Source organism: Ceratotherium simum, chromosome 1, assembly GCF_057802395.1.
Source record: "Ceratotherium simum simum isolate JZ-2026a chromosome 1, ASM5780239v1, whole genome shotgun sequence".
Classification (NCBI taxonomy): Eukaryota; Metazoa; Chordata; class Mammalia; order Perissodactyla; family Rhinocerotidae; genus Ceratotherium; species Ceratotherium simum.
This window is the reverse complement of record NC_141900.1, coordinates 47,960,936-47,984,083: the sequence shown is the minus strand read 5'-3', so window position 1 is coordinate 47,984,083 and position 23,148 is coordinate 47,960,936. Positions and strand designations below refer to the sequence as shown.

Sequence of the window (23,148 nt, the reverse complement as noted above, 5' to 3'; positions counted from 1 at the left end):
AGTAGGAAAATTTTATACAAGCTAAATCCTATGATGAAAATAAAGCAGATTAATATGGTAGAGAGTGAGTTAGGGGAAACACCGGGGGGAGACATGAAAGGCCCCTCTAAAAGGGTATTTTGCTGTTATTATATCTCTACTTCTAGTTTATGCTTTTCATTTGGTGGAGGGGGGTGCTATATTATCTGTGTATTCCTACTATAACACAATGCCTGGTACCCTGGGATGATGAATGCTGAATAGAGAATTTAATCTGAGAAAATAAGTTTAAACTTCAGCAGAAGGGATTCAGTTTAGTTATTACTAAACATATCCCAATCCTGAAAGGTTAAATCTCTAAATAATATTATAACTTGAAGTTCTGGATTTCCTTTGTGTCTCTTACCACACAAAATTGAGGTTCTCTGTCTGATGTGCATAAAAAGCCAATTATAACAGTATCAGCTTTTGAGAAAAGGAAAAAGCTGTATTGCGAGGTTGATGACCTGCAGGGAGACAGGAGGCAAAAGCTCTCAAATCTGTCTCCCCAGTTCAGGGTTTCGGGTGGAATTTAAGAGGTTGAGGTTAGGGAGAACAGGCTGGTACGCAGAAACGCTGGCAGGGCAGGTTTCGATCTGTGGGCTTTACACATTTATGGTAAGGTTTTAAACATTTATGGTAAAGTGTAGACAGGGTTTTAACACCTGATCTTCCTGGACAATGGAACCCCTCACTTCTGATAACAGTCCAACTTTCAAGTTCTGGTTGTGTCCTGGTCCTTTGGCTCCGCTGCGGGGAGAATCTTTGGTTCTGGTGTCATTCCAGGTCAAGACTTTCTCCTCTGCACGTGCTCCGGCTTTGTGACTTGCACATTTTTTTGCTTACTGCTTCTGAAAAACAACTCTTAATCACTCTGTTGATAAGTTGGGGTCAGTTCAAACTGGTCGTGGTGGACCCGTGATTACATCTCAGTCTGCTGGGCTGCCATAACAAAATATCACAGACTGGGTGGCTTGAACAACTGAAATTTATTTTCTCACGGTTCTGAAGATTGGAAATCCAAGGTTAGGGTGCCAGCATGCTCATGTTCTGGTGAGAGCTCTCTTCCTGGCTTGGCTTTTCACTGTGTACTTACATGGCACACACGTGGAGAGACAGAGGGAGAGGAAGACAGGAGGGGAGGGAGGGAGAAGGGAGAGAGACAGAGAGAGAGATCCCTCTCTCTTCCTGTTATAAGGCCACTAAACCCATCATGAGGGTCCCACTCTCAGGACCTAATCTAACTCTAATTACCCCCCAAAGGCCTCATCTCCCAATACCATCACATTGGGGGTTAAGATTTCAACATGAGAATTTTGGGGGGAACACAAACATTTAGTCTATAACACTTTGTTTTAGCAGCTTTAAAAATAGAGTGTGAAAGAATACAACAGGAATAAAATAAAGTTCCTCTTCTCCTGGAGCCTTAGTCTAACTGTGGAAGCCATTTTGCATTAATTGAAATGGTAAATAAATCCTTTCAATCTGTGATGTATTGAACATTTTAAAAAGAAAAATGTTCTTATAATCAGCCTCTAAGATGGCCCCCAATGATCCCAGACTCCTGGTATTCACACCTGTGTGCCATCCCTTTCTCACATTGTATTGGTCTGCCTGACCAATAGCATATGACAGAATTGATGGTTCGTCACTCCCAAGATTAGGTTGTAAAAGACTGTGGCCTCCCTCTTGGGCTCTCTCTCTCTCGGATTATTTGCACTGGGAAGCCATGTCAGCAGCAGCCCTACAGAAAAACCCACATGGGGAAAAACTGACCTATATGGCCCATAATCATAAGGAACTGAGACTGCCAACCACCACATGAGAGCACTTGGAAGCAAATTTGAGAGCCCTTGGAGCTGAAGCAGATGACTTCAGCTCTAGCCCACAGCTTGACTATAGCCTCAAGAAAGACCTTGAGCCAGAAACACTCAACTAAGTTGCTCCTAGATTCTTGAGTCACAGAAATTGTGAGATAATAAATGTGTGTTGATTTAAGCTGCTAAATTTGGGGGTAACTCAGTGATAGGTAACTAATGCAGGTCTTTCATTGCAGATAGTTTGAGAGACAATGATCTAGAGTGTTCTTGATCAGTGGTCAGATATTGAAGGCTTCAGTAAGAATTGACAAGCTTTTATTAAGTATGGCTCTATGTGTTGGAAAATAAGAAAAGCAGTTATGGCATTGATATCAAACTAGTTGAGCTATTGATGCCTCTTCCTGCTGTAAAATCGAATTATCCAGATCCAAGCACTGATATCTCCCATTACCTCATGAATGAGTCAAATAACAAGAGCTATTTATAATAAATGTCATGGCCTTTTCCTCTACTTTAACTGATAACACTTATTATTTTAAGAATTCTGAGTAGATTTCAGTAGGAGTGGGTGTGAGAATGTGTGTATGTATAGAAAAGAATATATTTAAGTCTAAATGCAAAGATTATTTTTAGGTCTCATCCATACGCATACCTAAAACAATGGGGTTCTGCTTCCTGAATACCTTTCTGATGTTTTCCTTTATTGACTCAAATGATGTCAAGAGTGTCAGATACAAATCTTTCCTAACAAAGGTAAGACTCTCATTTATAAATAAAGTATTTTCTGGGTGGATTATGTTACTCTAAAATATATTTGATATATATTTTAGAGTAACTAAATGAGTGTTGACATTATTTGACATGATAGAAACAGGGAGTGTTTTCAGTTTAGAATATAAAAGTGAACCAAGAATAAAAACCTGAGTTTTATTTAGAGTGTGTCATACAGATACAAAGAAGATTTGTAGCTTTCTTTGATGTGCTCACATGAAATGCCTGTAGTCAAACAGCTATTTTTAAACTTGAGAAGAAATTCAGGACAAAAGGAACATTTTAAATATAAAAGGGAATTCAGGAAGATCACAAAGAAGTGAAATCACTATTACAAAGTTCAAAGACACATTGTTCTTCAAATACCAAGAAGCTGACTTAAGTATCATTGGTGACCCTCCCTCAGTGAAGACTTTCTAGGTTTTAAGGAAGTGATGGACAGGAGGCCATTCTTTTGCCCCCTTTTCAGAAACTACTGTTTTAGACCACTGTTCTGTTTTATTTTCTTGAGACTAATTCCTCTGTTGTGCGTTGTCATCAAGCAACATTTTCTCTCTCCTTCAACTACTATGCTAGACTTTTTGAACATAATAAGGAGATCTAAACTGCAAGAAAACTGGTGTGTTTTGTCAGGCATCAAGTCAGCTGACCACCAGAGACCAGGGAGAGGAGTCTGTGTGTTAATCCCCTGACCCAGAGGATTAAATATTGGAAACAAGGAATTGGCCTCCACATGGATGTGAAGCTAAAAATTGTTTAAATGTGGGCAGGAAGTCAGGCTGACTGTGCGCAAGTGTCAAGGACAGTCCTCAAAATCATCCAGAAGGTCATTGGGATAGCTGTATGGCATCAGGCCAATGCGGACTGACCCTCAGAGAAGACATCTATTGTCTTATGTTAGAGGAAAGCTCCAACGGACAAGAAAGAAAACTTTTATGGAGTGTCAACTCTGCTAGGCAGTTAAATACATTAGCTCATTTCTTCCACAGAGCATTTTTGGAAAATAGGTTTTATCTCCATTATACAGATGTGGAAACTGAGACTCAGAGAGATGAAGTAATTTGGCCTGCATTGGAGCCAGCATCCAAATCCATGACTGTCTGATGCCAAATCCTCTTTCCACTACAATGGGTTTTTTTTCCTATGAGTGAGTTCAACACAGCTGTTGATTAAAAATAAGAAAGTCAGGGCATTTCTTTCATAAGAGATCTCAAGGGCACCTAGGACAAATACTTCATTTAATAAAATTTAAAAAACAGAGAAAGAAAGGTCTCATTGGTAAAAGCTATGATTCTGAACTATATACTTCAGATACTTTGCTGTTGATCACATAAGTATCACTTCCTTAGAAATCACAAAGAATGTTTTTCTGTGTCAAAAAAAAAAAAAAGAAATAAACCTACATGTAGGAGAAATATATTTAGCTCAGGGCAGCTTTTAATTTTCATTTCAACAATCATTTTAAGAGCAAACTTTTACTTAAAAGCCATCTGTACTTGGGTAGTCAGCCCTTTTCAGCTATCTAGCAATTTTTTATTTGTTTGTTTTCAGAACAGTCATTGCCCACAACATTGCTTAGGTTAATATTAGAAATTTTTTTATAATTGTAGAGGAAGTCAATTCAGAAGCACGCTATCCGTTCACTGATTCATTCATCGAACAACAAGCCTTAGAGAACTTGTATGTGCCAATGGCTAAGAACAGAATTATAGTCTGGGTACTGAGGAGTTTATTGAATGAAGGACAGTAATAAACATTTACACAGAATTTAGAATTACGGAAAAATGCCAACTTTGAGAGCCCACGAGAAGTTTTCCTAATGCAAGTTTGGGTTTTAGAACTGGGGAAAACAAACTATTTCCAGGACGACCTCCCAGAGGAGGTACTTTAGGAAGCCAGCCTGGAAATATCATTCCTCCCAATGTCTAATACACATAAAAGGTTAACTTTATTGTTAGTGGTTTAGATCATTCTAAATCAAGTTGTGTCCAGGAGAATAAAATTCCACTTCTAAAATGGACTTTTAGAATCATTTTTTGCCTTTGTTACTAACCTGTCTTTTACATTTGAGGAAAGCATAGCAACCACACCTGCATCTCTCACTGTGGTCCAGAAAACAACTGTTTAAGAGTGGAGATTGGTGAGTTCTGCTGATGTTTTACTGTTTATTTTAAAGTTACCAATGCCACGCCTTCAATTCTAAAAGAAATGCAAGCGGTCCTCTTTCTAAAGGAAGGTAAAGGAGGGGCTGGCCCAGTGGTGTAGTGGTTAAGTTCGCGTGCTCTGCTTCAGTGGCCCAGGGTCCGTGGGTTTCGATCCTGGTGCAGACCTACACACTGCTCATTAAGCCATGCTGTGGCAGCGTCCCACATACAATGTAGAGGGAGACTGGCACAGATGTTAGCTCAGGGACCATCTTCCTCAAGCAAAAAGAGGAAGATTGGCAACAGATGTTAGCTCAGGGCCAATCTTGCTCACCAAAAAATCAAAAATAAAAATAAAGGAAGGTAAAGGATTTGTGTTTTGTTCCTTGCTTCTTAGTTATTCCAAACTTTATGTATTACTAAAAAATTAAGACCCATGACTACCTAGATATATGCCTGTTCTATAAATGAAAATTTCTGTAGTTCTTGCAAAACTAACTCTAATTTGTTCATTCCTTTAAGGGATCAAAAAATATGACTATGATACATGCATGTTGTAACAAACCATTCCAAGTAGTAGAAGAAAAATTTATCTTTTACTTATACTTACAATCAGACCTACTAGAGGTATACGTAACTAATAATAAAAGATGAATGTATATCCTTCTTTTTGATGATTAAAAAATCAATATTTCTAGGCAAATATAGCATGTGTAAAAAGAAAAAAAAAGTATAGGTGTATATTACACATTCTCAATGGGGGTGATATTGCCCCCAAGTGTTGAAAATTGGTTCTTGGAGGGATGGATGTTAGGTATTACAATGGTTTGTGACATAAATAGATATGTAATATATCTGTGGTAGTAAAATTTAATGGGAGGAGGGCAATTAGGAAAAAAAAATGGGAGGAAGGTAATTAAGAAAAAAATGTCCAAAAAGGCTCCTTACAGGGCATAGGGAAAATGTTGAGAAACACTGGTATATATGTATAAAGACATTTATCTGTATGTATATATACATACACATACCTTTATGTACACTAGTTTTTCTTTTGAACAAAAACACGATATATGATACTCTATATTTGTGTCTTGATTTTTTTACTTAACATGCTATGTCACATGTAAATCAGGGTTGACACATGCAAATGCTTACAGGGGTTAGGTGGGTAACATAAACAAGAAAAGCGGGGATTGAGGAAGAGTGTAGACCAAGGCAAAATTGAGAGCACATGCTCCTTTACAAGGGGTAGTAGTATTTAGCTCCAACCAATGGTTGCCATGTGGGAATTTGGGCTCAGTGTTATTATAATCTCTGATTTGTCAAGCAATACTGGAAATCTGAATTTTAAATATTAACAATGAATTCCCCATGAGGGTCAATATTAGGTGGGTCAAGCAAAACATGTTTGCACTAGTACACATTGCAGCCCTCCCTTTGAACTTCTGGTTGAAGTCCAACCCAGGGTTTCTGAAGAAAGATTCATAGACCAACTACAACAAAATCTGCAACAGAATTTCCATGTGATGTGCTTCCTGGGCCCCAGCCCAGGCCTACTGAATCAGAAACTTTACGGATCCACTCAGAAATGAATTTTTAACGAGGTGTTTCTAATGAGATCTGAAATTTGAGAACCAAGGACGTAGCATACTTTTTTCTTTCTTTTTCTTTTTGCAGGGGAAGATTCGCCCTAAGCTAACATTTGTTGCCAATCTTTCCTCCTTTTTTCTTCTTTTTCTCCCTCAAAGCCCTAGTACATGGTTGTATATACTTGTAAGTTCTTCTGGTTCTTCTGTGTGAGCCACCACCACAGCACGGCTACTGACAGATGAGTGGTATGGTTCTGCTCCCAGGAACTGGGCCTGGGCTGCCAAAGTGGAGTGCCCCAAACTTTAACCGCTAGGCCATCGGGGCTGGCTCCAGAGCATGCTTTTTAACAGCTACATAACCAGAATGGAATTCCAAAGTACGAAACTATCATACTGTGTTAAAACCATTCCCTCATTGGTGGGTATTGAAGTTGCTTCTAAATTTTGCCCTCTATAAATAATATTTCAATAAATGTTTTTATGCACGTTGCTTTTATTTTTATAGGATGAATTTCCCAAATCAGGAGTATTGGGTCCAATTTTAGGGTCTAACAGATATTGTACACTTTAGGGTCTAGTAGATATTATAAACTTACTTTAAAAAGGTTTCAGAAAGTCACATTCCAACCAGCAATATACGTAAGTGCCTTTATCCCAACACCGACATCCCTGGATGTTAGAAAATTTTTTCCAACTTGATGGGATAAAAACGTTCTTTATTTTTTAAAGGTATAATGTCCTGACTTCTAGTGCAGTTAAGAATTTTTGTATCACATGTTTGCGTTTCCTCTACTTGGGGAGTGGCATAGCCCTAGATGACAATGGCAGGGTTGACAGTGGAAGCCAGCGCTTTCTACACAGTGTCAGTTTCCTTGATACTCTGACCTTCTTCCTGGGCTTTGCCTTCCTCTCAAATCCCTGCTTCTCTTCCCACAGGGAGCCACTGATTATCTTTTACCATTCTGTCAGGCCTCTAAGTTTTCCTTTGGAATTATAGTCACCTGTTCATTTCCAGTGCCTATTTGTCTATTTAATACTCTATCTTTTTCTTGTCTATTTGATGTAGCTCTGTGCAAACTAGGCCATTAATAATTTGCTTTACATAGTATTTTTAAAAAACAAATTATAAAAGTTACTATTTTACTTAATAATCAACCTAATTTGAACAAATTTTAATCATATTAACCATTTAAAACAAGCAGTGCCATTTTAGTTTATTTCCTTTTTTTGCTGCTTTTAGAAATTTGCTTTATTTAACATCATGCATTTTCAGTAGAATGTTATAATAAGTAAACTGCAGAAAAGCCACTAATGAGTATTATTTTACTTTATTATATAACAGCAAAGGAACTATAAAGATTTAAATAGCTTTATATGCAAGTTAAAACCTTTCCAAACTCAGAAATGGATTTTGGGGGGGGGGGTGCTTTCCCTCGCTAGCTCTTATTTCAAAACCCAAATGGGATTTCAAAATACAAGTAAATAAATGTCAAAGCCTCTTGGCCTCTGATCTGCCATTCTATGCCTGAAATCCTGCCAAAATGAAATTTTCCATTCAAGAAGGACTGGCATTTACTAAGCTGATTTTTTAAAGACTCACTTTCAAAAGTAGTGGAAACTTTGTGCAACTTTTGATGTTCCTCTCTGGGGCCAGAACAGCTGCCTCTGGACACATTTTCCACAATGGTAACATTTTCTGAAAAATTAATTTTCAGCCCTTGCAATGTCTTCTGCCACTAGGTCTATTGGTTTCTCCCAGAGCCAAGCACAGAAGATAAACAGCAGCCAAACTAAAAGCTAGTGTCTCACTAAGTATCACAGCACAAAAAAGACAGAAGAGAAAGGGGAAGAAAGAATGGAGCATGGTGCAATAGCTCACTTGCTAGAGGGACACATTTATCTCAAAATTTTATGCTGTTTCAACAAAACTGAGCTGTAGCGAGACTGACTGCTTATTCACACATCATTTTCAATTACTGTTAAGATCAAATAGTTAAAAGCTGAGTTCGTTTCAAGACTCCAAAAGGGAAGTATGGAGCCCCCGCAATACGTAGTAAACTCAGAGGATTAGCCCGCCGAGTTTCTGCTCGCCAGTCCAGCGCTGCTCCGGAGAAAGGGGGTGCTTGGGAGGGGGGTGGCCTGTGAAAAAGTGAGGACTTGGGAAATGGAAACTAAAACTATCAGCCAGCGAAAACGTGCAACATTCCTGAAAGAAGCTTTAAAAAGTTAACAAGAAACTGTGGGATAAATCAAAGGTAGAAATGAAAATTACAGAATGTTAAGTGAGAAAACTGAACTCCATCTACGATCGAACTATTTGCACTGGTAAAAGCAATGACTTGAAGCAGCAAGCAAAAGCTACTCGTCTGTCCTAGGCTTTCTCCCACTGTCCTTAATTCTCTGCCTTTCCTCTTTCGCAGCTTTTCTCGTATGCAGTGCACTGTAGAATTATCCCCCTGTGAGCCTTCCTTTAATTTCGAACATTTTTCCCCCCCTTCTTGTTGTTGCTCCCAGTCCTAAGGCTCCTTTTCCTCGTCTACTATTTGTTCAGGGACGGGACACAGAGGCGGTAGCGAGGCAGAAAAAAGTTTTGTGGTTTGGGAAACTTGGGCCTTTGTTGTGTCATTTCCCCTGCCCCTCCACGCCCCCAACCACGTGACCAAGAAAGGCCGGAATTTTGTGAATGGAGCCGAAAGGTGGCTGCTGAGCGGGAGAGGCTCCGCCCCCTTCCCCAAACGGCCAATCTCCTAGCGGAGCGCTGCGGGGTCAGCAATAAACGACAATGGGCTGGGAATATACGGTGCGTTATTGGCTGCGGCGAGAACCTCGCGGGGACCTAGCCCGAAGCTCCGCCCCCTCCCGGTTGCCCTGGATACCCGTCAGGCTCCGGCCGCAGAGAAGGTCTTTGGAAACTGTTGCTCAGATTACTGGGGCTGGGTTATCCCGGGAGTGCTGGGCGGCGGGACACCCTTGCTACTGGCTCACCGCCTGACTGCATCCTCAGAAAGTACCCAGAACCTCACAATCCTAGCCTCCAGGCCCAGGCTGCGCTCGGAACCACTCTCTGGCCGGGGTTAAAGTGCAGTTCCCGCTCAAAATGATTGTAGGTGCGCGCGTTAGCCCCGGCTACTCTGATTTAGTAGTTTCAGGGAATGCGCAGTGTGTGTCCTTACTGTCCACAGTGATTGGGTGTTTCCCCAGTAATAAGTTTTTTTATTTATTTAAAAAATTTCTTTTGACGTAGATCTGTTCGCTCATGGTTCCCTACATGGATCCGGAATTGAGTTTTGTGCTCTCACACTCCTGCGTCTCCACAACGTTCCATTTAAGGAAGGAAACTTTCAAATAGAAATTGAGAACTGCAGCACGTTTCCCAACGAGTGGAACAGCTGCCGGAAACGTCCTTTGGTCTCGCGCACTGGTCGTCACCAGGATCACAAGTGAATTTCAACACCGCTGAGTCCCTGGTCCCATCCCTGCGGCCTCCCATCCCCTGCTGAGCTGAGGCTTCTTAAGTGACTACAGCTCCAAGCCCCATAGAAGGGTCAGGGCAAGTGGTTTCAGAGTTGCAGCCCTCACTTTTTAATGTCCCAGTCATTGTCCCTGAAACCCGAGCCCCCTCCCCGCTCGCTCCCAACTCCGGACTCTGGAGGTTTAAAAGCTGGAGAGGAAGTGAAAACGTCGAGTACAGTAAGTGACACCCTCTGCCTCCGTGTATACATAACAAAAGCTCAGGAAACCTGCGGGTCCCTAGGATATCCGAGCCACTCCATTCCCTCCCTGCTCCTCCCCACCTCTACAGTGGACTGCAAGCACCCTGTCCCACGTGGGACGGATTTGATTTTTATACTTTTTCTCACCTCAATTGCTCTGTAGTCCTCCCGTTTTCCCTCCCAAAGCAGCCCCTCCTAACAAGCAATTCCTCTGCTTCTCCCAGGTGCTTTCCCCATGGATTTTTTATTTTACTGTCCCGTGAAAGATAGGATCTTGTTTTACTTGAGGATGGCCGTTAAAAAAAAAAGTTTTTGACCATAATGGTGGTGGTGAGTGTTGAAAAACGGGAAAAGAACTTGAGCCAAAAGCTTGGTGGGAACGAGGCTATAGATCGAGGCGTGCCCCTCAGGTTAAAAGTAGGGGGGCTGCAGATCCTGAGGGAGGGGAGGCGGGGGAGTAAGGAGGCACAGGCTTAGTGGATCGCACTTCAAAGTCTATACCTGAGCCGAACAAAAGTGCTTTAGGAAATCAGCCCAATAGTGGACCAGACACACCAGTAAGGAGAACTGGCGACTCGATGCACATGGCTTCAGTCTCCCCGGGCGCCTTAACAGTAAGCAGTGGGTTAGGAAGGCAGTCGATTTCTTCTGTGGCATTTCCAGGCAGCGGAGCACCCGCTTTGGGCAGAGGGGCGCGGGAGATCCAGGAGAAGGGGCAGCAAGCCGCCTGATTGACAGCCCGAAATCTGATCTTGTGAAAGAGACGCGGAGCCAATGGGAGGCAGCGATCCATCAGTTTGGATTGGAGGCCCCTGGAGGAGAAGTAGAGGAAAAACCACCGAATTGAGCTCTGTCAGAGGCGCTTTCGGCTTCCAAGGGGAAGTGCTGGGCAATAATTAATGTTTTTATTAAATTTAGAGGGAATTTTTTGCAGCCGTTCGCCTAGCGTGGCCTTCAGGTGGGTCTCTCCAACAACTTTTTGTGTCTCTCCAGATAATTGCATGGTTGTGGGTTGCAAAAACTATCCTTATGAAAGAGGTGTCTCCGTCTCTTTAGTCCCGTTAGGTGCAAAGCAAGTCTCGTCGATCGCCATTGCTAGTTTTGCACACGTTTGCGAATCAGAGCTGCCCGGGGTACATCGACCGCGCAGGGAAACATCGAGAGTGTAAATAAATACATCGCCTCATGTTCGGATTTTTGCTACTGCCGAAAATATGTAAATTGTGAACTCTCTTGGCTCTCTTTGGATCCAGGTGAAGGAGGCGGTGTAGGGAGGGTTATTTTTGTGAATGGGACCGTCGGAGGGTAATTAGCTATGCAAATTCAAGAGCTTCATTCATGATTTTTTTTTTTTTTTAGCCTAAAAGCCATCTTGTTCCCCTCTAGGTTGATAGAAGCCCAGATCCCGAGGAAATCTCCAGCTAAATGCTCGAAATATAAAATACTGAGCTGGGATTTGCGAAGAGCAGCAGAATGGATGGATTTTATGACCAGCAAGTGCCTTACATGGTCACCAATGTGAGTGATCAGTTCGAAAGTTGCTGTTTATAAACTTGACTCCGACGGGGGAGGGGGGGAGGAAGAGAATGAGAAGGGAGGGGGGCAAGGGGGTTGGGATTGCAGATACTTTATCTGCTTTGTTGCCACTGTAGGGCGACTCTGCTTCTAGAAGCCCAATCTTCAAAATGAGCTTACCTTTCAGTGATTTGGATAAGGCATAGTTTTGTTTTTAAGACCCCTTTTTCTGATTAAAGTGCCCAAGATGAGTGGAAGAGGAGATGGAGGGCAGCAGCAGCTGCTGCACTCAAAGTTTTTGGCTGGGTTTGTCTGCCACATTGAAAAGAATGGAGTTGAGACAAATGCTGACACTTTTTGTTTACAAGGGCTGTTTTTGTTTCTTTATTTTTTTTTCTCATTTTCTCTCTTCTATTTTTTATTTCACCACTCTCTTTTTGGTTGTTTTTTTTTGGAGGGGGGTATCAGAGAATAAAATTCACTGTATTTTAATCTAGCTTTGATCCAGCCTAAAAACGACTTTAAGTGCAATTGCTTAATGTTGTTTTGATGCTGAGATACCATGAATATATGACTGATAAATAGTAGTGTGTTACGATCGGCACTGGGAAGCAACTCTCCCTGGCTGTTGAATTCTCAGCATAAGCTTTCACTGTCAAATGAACGCAGAAAATGAATATTCGAGTTGATACTCTGGACTTTTATTTTTCTATTTAGAAAGAGGATTCAGTAGACTATGTATGCATGCGTTTTTTTGTTTGTGACATCTAAGGTTTACATTTTTCTAAAGGATTTTATCTTTCCCTTTGTAGAATCAGCGTGGGAGAAATTGTAACGAGAAACCAACAAATGTCAGGAAAAGAAAATTCATTAACAGAGATCTGGCTCATGATTCAGAAGGTGAGGTTTGATTTTGGGCTGAATCCCCCCTCTGCCTATACTCTCCTCCCTGCTAAAGAAGAGGAGTACTTCAGTCTTAGCTTGAAAATAATAAACTTTCAAATTACTGCGTCTAACTAAGACTTTTACTTGGAGCAGTTAACGTATTGTGACGGTTTGCATTGGAGGATATTTTATGGCCCTGTCAGAAACTAATGAAAGGAGGAAATAAAAACTTAACAGTTGACATCCTTCTTTTAATCATTCTTTTGTGTTTAAATACCCTTGTCTATATGGCATATAACTAATCCCAAACACTAAGGTAACAACTTAAAAATACCCAACACAGTGGAACAAATAATCAGCTATGTGCACTGCTTAATGTCTCCTTTCCACTTTATTGGAGGTTAAACAATATAAGTGACTGTTTGATTTCCCATCCCTCTGACACTAAAACTATATACTCTTATCAAATTTTTCACGGATGATTTTGATGACTACATCGTGAGGTCCTAATATTTTGTTTACAGGCCTTAAAGTATTCACCGAATCATAATTAAAGCCTAATTAATAATTATAATACCTATTTGGGAAATTAGGTTGCAGATTCTTTTCATGAACTGTTGGTAGGAGGTCAATGTATTATAAATTATTCCAGCCATATGGGAGCATTCATAATAAACTTAATATACTTAGATTTAATTATCAAGTCTCAGTTTGCCCTTTAGATTAGGTATATTGAATTCTGAAACTTCCTCAAGTCTTCGTACTTACTAGACACCCCTCTCCCTCCCCACTATGACAGAACACACACTTTTGGACTTGATAATAAACAGGTACCAGGGCATTCTCTTTCTGACTTTTGTAAACCTTTTGTCTACCTATAGTGGAATTTTTTCTCTAAAATCTTGTATTTAAAAGTTGTCCCTTTTAGTTTTGAGGCATTGAACCTGAAAATATACAGTACTTTGAGTATTATACCATGTATTGTTACATCTTGTACATAAGATTCAGAAGATATAAATAAACTATTTTTCAGTCTTTTTAATCTTTCCTCTACTACTATTTTAGCAAGAGTTGAATATATTTAAGAAAGGTTTCCATGGATAGACACACCTTCACCTCAGCCTTTTTGTGAATCCTAGTATATGTGTGTCTGCTATCCCTGAGCTTATGTACTGAGCTATTTGTTAAACAGGGGAAAAAAACAGATATTGACTTTATTATTTAGTTGACTAAAACAATTTCTTAAAGAAGTGTTGCTTAATAGCCATCAGAACGGGCAGGATTGTTGAGATAATTAAGTTATGAACCCTATTTTCTTTTTATGTTGACCCCCCCTCCCCAAATTAAATTGATATTTAATACCAATTTCATGACAAACATTTCCATTTAATGGAGCCTAAAGGTTTGCAAATCTTTTGTTTATGTCTTTGACTTGTTTTTTAGAACTCTTTCAAGATCTAAGTCAATTACAGGAAACATGGCTTGCAGAAGGTAAGGCAAAAAAAATTGCTTTAAAGGGAGGGGAAAAGCAACTCTAGAAGAGAAAAAAAAAAGTCCTGAACTTGCTGTCTTAATGTTCAGCCCAATTAATTGAGCTCTAAAAGAGCCACCTCATGTGTCATGCATACATTAGAGCCTCTGATGAGTTTGTCTTTGGGGAATCTGGGGCTGCACTACCCAGTGTCATCACAAATTACCAGGAGAAATTGCTTCCAGCTCACAATCACATCTGCTTTTGGCAAGAACTAATGCACCAAGACTTCAAGTTCTAAGCCTCTGTTCAGATTTTAATTGCAATTGATCAGGTTTATATTATTGTACCTCGAGAGACCTCCTAGAGCCAGAACCCGGCTTGCTGTTTCCTTTAGAGCAGCGCATATCATTATTTGGTGTTCTGGTGGAGGACTTTTCTGATGGCAGAAATTAGTTTCTCTGGGTTCATCAGGACGGGATGCTTCAAGATTTAAGTGCAAGTGTCTTCTTTCCACCTTGTTCACAACACAGAACGTTAGGTGTGTATCCAATGCATAGGAAATCGGTGGCTTTAAAATAAATCTTTGGGGGCTTTGAGGATTTTAAAAATGTTTTCTATTTGTTGCTATTATGTGATGTTTATTGAAATTGATCTTTGCTATTATGTCATTTTTTTAGGATTTATTTAATATAGCAAGGAGACATTTAGAAGGCATTGTTTTGATTTTTGATTACTATTGGATAAAATTTTGTGTTGCAATCTATTGTATCTTTTATTGCATGAAACTTTATTTTATAGGAACAATGAGATATTGCTTCGGTATAGCTTTATACAACTTGAGAAATGCCTAATGATGAGGGACTTTTGTTAGCGTCCGTAATTTGAAATTTTTCTTGTGTATTTGTCATAATAAATGTGAAATATTAATTTTATCCTATGATGTGTTTTGTGGGAAACACAAAGAGAAAACTGTAGATATTAAGCACTGAGTGTAATTGTATTATTTCTGTCTTTATATTATATGGGAAACGTGCAGTTTTTGGAATAGATTTTTAAGGTGGTTGAAAGGAGAGAGAGGGTCTCTTTAAGTGAAACCCAAGTGTTGCTGTTCTACTTTGAGGCAGACTGCTGTGTTTTATCCGTGGTCTTGTTGCAGTTGCTCAAGTTGCTGTTAGCATGTAAAATAAGTTTCTTTGTTTTGGTGATATTCTAGTTCTCCAAAGAGCTTTTGCAATCTTTATGAATCTTCAGTTAAATAGCTTTCCTAGTAGCCCTTTGAAAGGGTGATTGTATTTGTATGTTAATGAAAGGTAAGTATTAATGAAAGTTTTAGTTACATTTAAAGGTCATTTTGCTTGTCTCTGTAAATGAAACTTATTGCAATAGGTTACTTATTATTGCAACATAAGCCATATATTCAAATGTAACTTTTTCAAGAAAAATTTGCACAGAGGTTCTTGCATTAACTTTTCATCTGTTACTTTTGCAAAGTTGAAGGTTGTGAGAAGATTACATTTATGAGGGAATTTATTCGCTTCTCCAAGATAACTTAAAATATCTATTTTAATTGTTCTGGAAGGTTTGTTGGTTCTTGAGATGTTTAAGTCTCATTGATTCCAAATCAGTGCACTTGCTGGCAGATTTTGAATGTGCATAGCAACTCTGTTCCTGGAATTTTAAAATGTGGAATCTGTGACAGACTCTTACCATTTTATAATCAGTTTCAATACAGTTTTTTACTTTTGACTTGTTTTGTTTCTTTGTCGCTCGGATAAGTGATTTGAATAATTTATCCCAGTTTATCTTTCAAAACTCTTCGCTGAATATTCTTACCCATGGTTATTACCATACCTGTAAATCAAATCTGAAGATTTTGCATTATAGAAAATAAACCTAGAAAATGACTGATGTGTTTGGAGGAACATGGACTTTTACTTAGAAAAGAATTCATAATCTTAAATAAGTTCAAGAATTAAACCTCGGAGTGTTTTACTGAAGACCCAGGTGGGATCCTATTTATAAACTATGGATAAGATTGCATTTTAGAATAATTTAAACATTTTTCAAAATAATTTACATGAATTTACCCTATCATGATATAAGCACAAAGTTGTTAGTATGATTTTTTAAGTCTAATAGTGAGAAGAGTTTTTTTACTATTTGTTAATAGACTGCACATTTATTTTTATTTTTAGCAATTACATATAATTACATCATTTGCATTAGCATTTTAACTTGACTTATCCCACGTCTTGGACAATATTAGCTAAGAAGAGATCTCAAAATTACACTAGTTTATTCATAGCTAGATTTGTCCATTTATGTCCTTCTGGACATCCAGAAATTAAAACATTGCCAAATTGGCAGACTCTGAACCGTTTACATATTTCTTTTCATAATGCTTTGTAGCCAAGAAGTGACCATGGAATTTTAAGGCATCTTGACCCTTTTAAAAAAGATCATTGGCAATTGGCCAAGTTTCTCCCATGAGTTAGAATCCCACTGGGAAGTTAAACAGGTCTAAAAATCTTAGTAGACGTGAGAATCAAGTTAGTTGTAATGCGTCATATAAAAATCATATTTTTAAAAAATTTATCAAAGTCCCAATACTTGGAAAATGATATATCCTAGCATGTTTAATTTGTTTTTTCCTATAAGAATTTTTATAAATTAGACCCAAAGTGCAACATAAGGATCAGTCATAGGTAAATTATTATGGATTATGAAATGTGTTTTATGTTTATGGAGAAATTGGAATGGGTAAGGCAGGACCATTTGAGGGTGGAATTGGAACTAGTATTTTCACTTCACAGAAGACCTCGCTAAAGATACACTGCCATTCTCCCAAAAAATTAATTTCCAAACAGGGATCAAAAATATATTTGTGAAGAATTTAACTTTATATTAGTATCACTCTCCGAATACCAACATTGCAATTTAAAGGTTTTTAACATATATAGCACAATTTCAAATAATCACTTCTCATTCTGAAGAAAATTGAAAAGGTAATGTTTTCAGTGACCACAGTAGCAGCTAAAAAAAAAATTAGAGAATGTGCCTATTTTAAATTTTGCCATAGCTACTTTATATTGTAATTTTGCCATGTACAATTCTTTATTGATTCTTTGTCTTTTGAATTAGATTGCTACTGACAGAAAGGCAATTTCAATTATTTGATCCCATGAAATAATGAGTTCAAATATCAATCCCATCAACATCAGGATAATGTCTTATTCTTAACAACCTGGTTTAAGTGGTGCTTTAGTGAATGGTGTCCTGGAAATTCATAGTTAAAATGACCCTTTTGTGTGTGGGGGGACAGAAATAGAAGGATGTAAAATTGAGTTTAAAAAGGATTGCACTTTTCTAAAGTTGCTTATTAAAGCTTACCAACACACTTAAAGAGAAATAATAAATTTCATATGTATCTAATGTAAATACATAGCAACTTTTGAACCCACTTTTGAACCTTATTTTTTTATGTGAGTCTAGATGTTCGTGCATTTCGCTTTCAACAGTAAAACTAAGGAAAAAAGTCAACAGTGATTCGCTGCCATCAGGGTAAAATATTTTTCAGTGGTAGTATAGTAAAGTTTCTTGCTGCCACCACACTTGAGTCAAAGTTTTATCTCCAAGAATAACCTTTCTGCACCAAAAGTTATTACCTCATGCAGATCAGGCTTTTTTTTTTCTTTTGTTTTATGTGACCTTCAAATAATGGTCGGGTTTACTTAAAAGTAGAGATGTCCTTGTATCTCCTCAATTCACTTCAGTGCCTGACACTAAACTTATATTCAAAATCATTTATTATGAAGTTCCTTAAATGATATGTGCTATTGTTACTTTCTGTCCATAATGTCATCCACAATACACAATAGTCATAATGCAGTCATTTTTATTTTTCAAAAATTATACGGTTTCTTTTTAAAATGGAACATATATTGGATACGTGCTCATAAATGTTTTTTTGTTTTTATGTGATCCAGAAAGGAATAAAAGCTTTAAAAACTACATTATTTTATGTGGTTTACAGAAAAAAGGAATTGAGAATTAAGCATTAGATTACAGAAGTTCATACTATCTTTTAGAATTGAGCAAGAGTCATTTCGTGTGGGGGAAGGGAGGACTACTACCCCTCTTTTTGTTGTACCAGGAAATACTCTAAAATATGAAAGACTTCTCATTTGGACTTGATTAAAAGATATGTGGAGTAAATGTATTATATTTTTAATTATTCATTGGATTATATAAATGCCTGTTCATCTAGGGTCTATTTGCAAAACACAAAAGTTTCTTAAAAATAAAATTTGGATTCGGTGTAGCCTAGAGAGAGTTTTTTCAGAGGTCCTAATCAATGTTACTGAAATACGTCGCTGGGATTTTCTAGTTCAGTTGCAGGAAATGTTTACTTTTCTTGAATTTCACAATATAACTTTATTCCCTTTGACCTTTGTACAATCTTCAGATTAAAATAATAATAATAATAAAGTCAGCCCTCTGTAGCATTGGGGAAAATATTTGGCTAGAAAACAACAGCTCTGAGCTACCCGTAAGTTTTCAAGTCACTATATAGGTCAGTTGAGAGTTAGGAATTGAAGCTGGTTTGAGACTAAAGACAACTGAAACTTACTGATTTCTTTCTTACAAAGTATATAGAAAGGATGTCTTTATCAAGTATTAAAGATGTTTCTGTCATGGGGAAATAGTTCCCTTTCTTGTATGTTGAGTATGTTTATACTTCTGCATTAATTAATGCTTAAACATTGGTATAATCGTTTTAATGTTAAAAGCGGATGTGGTATAAAACCAGGCTTAGTGGCCTCGTGATTATTTTGTTCCATGGCCTGAAGCTTCATTTTAGGATTAAACAGAATACCACTGTGCAAAGATTGATTTTCTTGTTGTTTTACTTTTATTTAAAATAAAATTTAAATTTCTTCAGAGAAGCTTGTTTCTAACTCCGTAAATTCAAAGTGAAATGCCACCAAGTTCAGCAATAATCTACTATAATCTTGGGATAGAGAAAATCTGAATACTAGGCAAGAAAAATAAGGCATTTCTTTAATGGTTTTTCCCCTTCCTTCCTACCTTCGTTTCTTCCTTCTTTCCTTCCATCCTCCTTTCTTTCCCATTTTCCTTTCTTCCCTCTTAGCTTTGTACATTCAAGTTTCTGTGACAAGTTCCTATAAAGCAGGATGGGTTAAATATGTATAAATAGATATGGATTTAATTTTGTAAACTTGTCATTTATTTAAACGTGGACCTTAATGGATCTGAGCTGTATTTGAGATAGAGCAATAAAGTTGGTGTGTTTATCTTGCAAGTTCGAGTTGACTTGCTTTAGCTCTCTGGAAGGGTGTGACATGAAAAGATTGCGGTTGGGCCACATGGCTCATGCTGGACTGTGTTTTTGTGAATGGAGGCAAAACTCCAGTCCTGCCTGCTTGTCTGGAGGAATTGCTGAGGAGATCAGCTGTCTCATTCACGGGCAGAAAGAATGACTCATACATCTTCCGCCTTGTTTGGCTCCAGGTCATTGTTACAGTGGATAGAACTGGTTTTAATTAAATATTAACCCCTTTTATACTTGACATTTGTTTCATTTGTAATTTTTCCACTTTTTTCCTAGCTTTAAAAGAAAACTCAACAGGCGCCTAGTTTGTAAGAAAGAGGGGGTTTTTGCTTGCCTGCAGCCAACCTTGGAAAATATTTAAACGCTTACCTTTTCTTAGGTAATGATTATTATTTTATTTGAAAGTGTAAAACAAGCATAAAATAAAGGCAAACTCTTTTTAAAAATTGCCCACCTCCAAGGAAATGTTAGTTAAGCGAGTATATTAAAATTAAAAACGAGGGTTAGTGATTCTGTGACATCTAGATCATGATTAATATTTTCATGAGTTTCTTTCTCATAATATGGATTGCTATGTAGTAAAAAGAAAGAGAGGAGAAAAAAACAACTTTGGATAATAATCTAGGTAAAGCAAATAGCTGAGAGTGCAGATACTAGCCTTTTAAAGCCGAAGTCCTGAGACTTGATGGCAACTTGTCTATTAATGTGCAATGAACTGATAGAGCCACTCCAGCTATTACCAATAAAATCCACATGCTTCATCTTCTTGAAAGCCTTTTATTGGTCTTTTGGTATATGCTTTCTCTCCTTCTCCTTTCTTATTCTTCCCCTTCCTCTTTAATTACGTAGTGTGGGGAAACATTTTCCTTCCCCAAAGGTGATTATTCCAAGCATAGTTTATAATAGATAGTAGTAAAGAACCACTTTTTTTTTTAGGTTGGCCTCTATTGTTAATTTTCCACTTTGGAGTTGGGATGACTTGCCGCAAATTTTCAGGCAGCTGTATTTTGCTACTTCACAGAATTCCCGTGAATTGAGGGAAAAAAGGAAATCTGTGATCCGAGTGTGGCAATACTGTGTCATATTTTCCTTGCCCAGATCCAACTTGTGTTTTTCGTTAACTGCTTTCCTTTACTCTAACTTGAAATGAGAAGGAGACTTAAGCCTTTGTCTATTTAAGTAGCATGCTGCTTCATTTGGTCTATTCAGTTTCTTAAGATTAGCTTCTGTGAAAAAGTGAGTCATATGTTTTTTGTTAAAATTCTGTAATATGTTCAGGCATAAGTGTGAAGTATTTATTCAGGATGTTAAGGAGTTAGAACAGAAATAGCAATTCTTATAGCAATTCTTATATTCTTAAATAAGAATATTCTTATTGTTTTTTATAAATTGTTAGTTTGCAGCTATTTTGTGTATATTTGTAGGTATAACTTTTGGTTTCTTCTGCTTCTAAAGTTTTGCCTTTGTCTTCTGCCCATAGCGCAACACACACCACTTATCCATCAGCGATTTTTATGCCTTACTTGCAGTGATATAGATCATGGAGTTGCAACTTTGTCTTATGATAGTAAGAAAAAAAAGAAGTCTGTGATCTTTAGGACATTCATACCAGCATATTCAGTTACAAATATATTTTTGTTACTTACCAGCTATTTTTAACTATTCCTGTAAAGAGATATTACATTTTTATTAGATTCCTGTAAATGCTAGCTTTTTAAAAGCATAGTAATTGCTGTGGTTGACAATTTTGCATCTCAATTGTTATATCTGTTTAGCTGTTAATTTAGAAGGAAAAGCAAAACATGTGGATGTGATAGAAAAAATGTGAAGTATTTAATTGTCAACCCGCTGTTATTTATTAAAAACATTTTTGTAATTTTTTTGTTATGAAGATTTATTTTAAAGGGTACTCCTCCACTTATAATTTGTGAGTCTATGAGAAAAACCAAGCTGACTGCAATGTCAAAAAAAAGTTTGTAGCTAAGAGAATGCTAATGCACACATTTTAGCTGTTGTTTTTATTCGTCTCCGATATAATTCATTAGAAGTAAAAATTTCAAATTTACATTGTAATGATTGAAGTAGTTTTTTGTGTGTGATTTGAAAAAAATGGGTGGGGGGTGGAGATTTGGAAAGAAAATAAGTAACATTTCTTGAGTATCTGGCATTGTGTCTGGCATTATGTTTAGATTGTTTCATTTAATGTTCACAAAAAGCCTGTATTATCACTGTTAAACTGATACGTAAATGGAGTTCAAAGAGGTTAAATAATGTTACACAGTTTACACAGCTAGTAAGTCAGAACTATGGTCTGCAGTTTGCATGACTTTAGTTACCCGTGGTAACTAATATCAGATGTTAGTGGAATATGAAGAAAAAAAAAAACCTCTTCTTCCAGTATAGGCTGATCAAATAGGCATTGGTTATAATTTGGAAAAATGTTCTTAATTTCTTTGGTTTCATTTGATGGCAGAGAATGGAGTTTGTCTTTAATAAAATTTAGTATTAGTGTACAGAATAAAGTTGTTAGAATCAATGTCAAACTGCATATATTTTGATAATAGGCAAGGTTATGCTGTGAATAATGTAACAAACTTTATTCAGCCAAATATTTCTATTTTTAAAAATACTATTGAATAAACTGATTAAAAGAAACTTGAATTCTATATATGTTATGTTTCTTTTTTATATGGAATTTTTAACACAGAATTTCTTTCTTTTTTTTTTTTTTTTTTGTGAGGAAGATCAGCCCTGAGCTAACATCCATGCTAATCCTCCTCTTTTTGTTGAGGAAGACTGGCTCTGAGCTAACATCTATTGCCAATTCTCCTCCTTTTTCTCCCCAAAGCCCCAGTAGATAGTTGTATGTCATAGTTGCACATCCTTCTAGTTGCTGTATGTGGGACGCGGCCTCAGCATGGCCGGAGAAGCGGTGCGTCGGTGCGCACCTGGGATCCGAACCCGGGCTGCCAGTAGTGGAGCGCGCGCACTTAACCACTAAGCCACGGGGCCGGCCGTAGAATTTCTTTTTATATAGAATTTTTCTTAACTCATTCAGTTATCAACCCAACACTTTTTCAATAGAGATTGATTATTTTAATAAGCATTCCCCATACAAAATAGACTCTTTTTTAAAAATTAATTGACCTCTGTTTTAATATGACTTGATTAGGTAAAAAGTTTCAGTATTAGATAATACTGGTAAAGTAACGCTAGCTAATTAGATCATAGCTAAAGTTAATTAGGATGATAACTCATGGTATTTTTACCAAATTAAAAGTAACCTAGCTTCTATTTTATGTAGTTTGTATGTGTGTGTTCACAGTGCATATTTGTGTGTGCATGTAAAAGTTGTTTTCGTAATATTCTGTCAATTTGGAATAGGTTATTTTGATGTCTCAGTCAACCATGATGAAAATATTTTAGAAGTGAAAAAGTGTACTTGTGTTTTGATTGCTGCCAAATGGATTAAGTCCTGGCTATTCAGTATTTTTTTCCTTTACTAAAAATAGAGAAGTCCTCTGACATTAGGACTGATGAAATAGTGACATTCTTTTTGTTAGTGCTGAATAGCCACCAGGAAAATATTTTGCGTGAGAAGATGGAGTTTATTTTTGTTGTTTATTGTTTTTATTATTATGACCATTATCATCGAAATATAATATTTTATCAAATGACCAATATCAATGACGATGCTTTCATTTAAAAAACTTTGTCGCATATTTTGGCCAAATTTAGGGCAAACATTTTTATTATGGTAGTCTAATTTGCAGTAGACCGAACATACCAAAAGCAGACATTTCTAAAAAGCAGAAGGATGTGTGTGATAACTGCACATCATTTGAAAGAATTGTGTAGTTAATTTA

The 23,148-nt window shown here is 37.5% G+C and overlaps 1 protein-coding gene across 5 annotated transcripts in view; it reads left to right on the top strand.

Moving 5' to 3' along the window:
- The first annotated feature begins 9,586 nt into the window (after positions 1–9,586).
- The window catches only part of ETV1 (ETS variant transcription factor 1), a 93,015-nt gene continuing 79,453 nt past the window's right edge, over positions 9,587–23,148 (top strand). The window contains exons 1-6 of one of the 5 annotated variants that reach the window (XM_014788213.2): positions 9,587–10,032; positions 10,719–11,013; positions 11,112–11,308; positions 11,442–11,573; positions 12,383–12,470; positions 13,899–13,946. In XM_014788213.2, the coding sequence (XP_014643699.1) occupies positions 11,529–11,573; positions 12,383–12,470; positions 13,899–13,946 (181 nt within the window). In that variant the 5' untranslated portion in view covers positions 9,587–10,032; positions 10,719–11,013; positions 11,112–11,308; positions 11,442–11,528. Of the gene's footprint in view, positions 10,033–10,585; positions 11,014–11,111; positions 11,309–11,414; positions 11,574–12,382; positions 12,471–13,898; positions 13,947–13,977; positions 14,468–23,148 lie in introns of those variants that run through there. The other 4 variants (XM_087427090.1, XM_087427211.1, XM_087427150.1 and 1 more) reach the window with 4 other exon arrangements.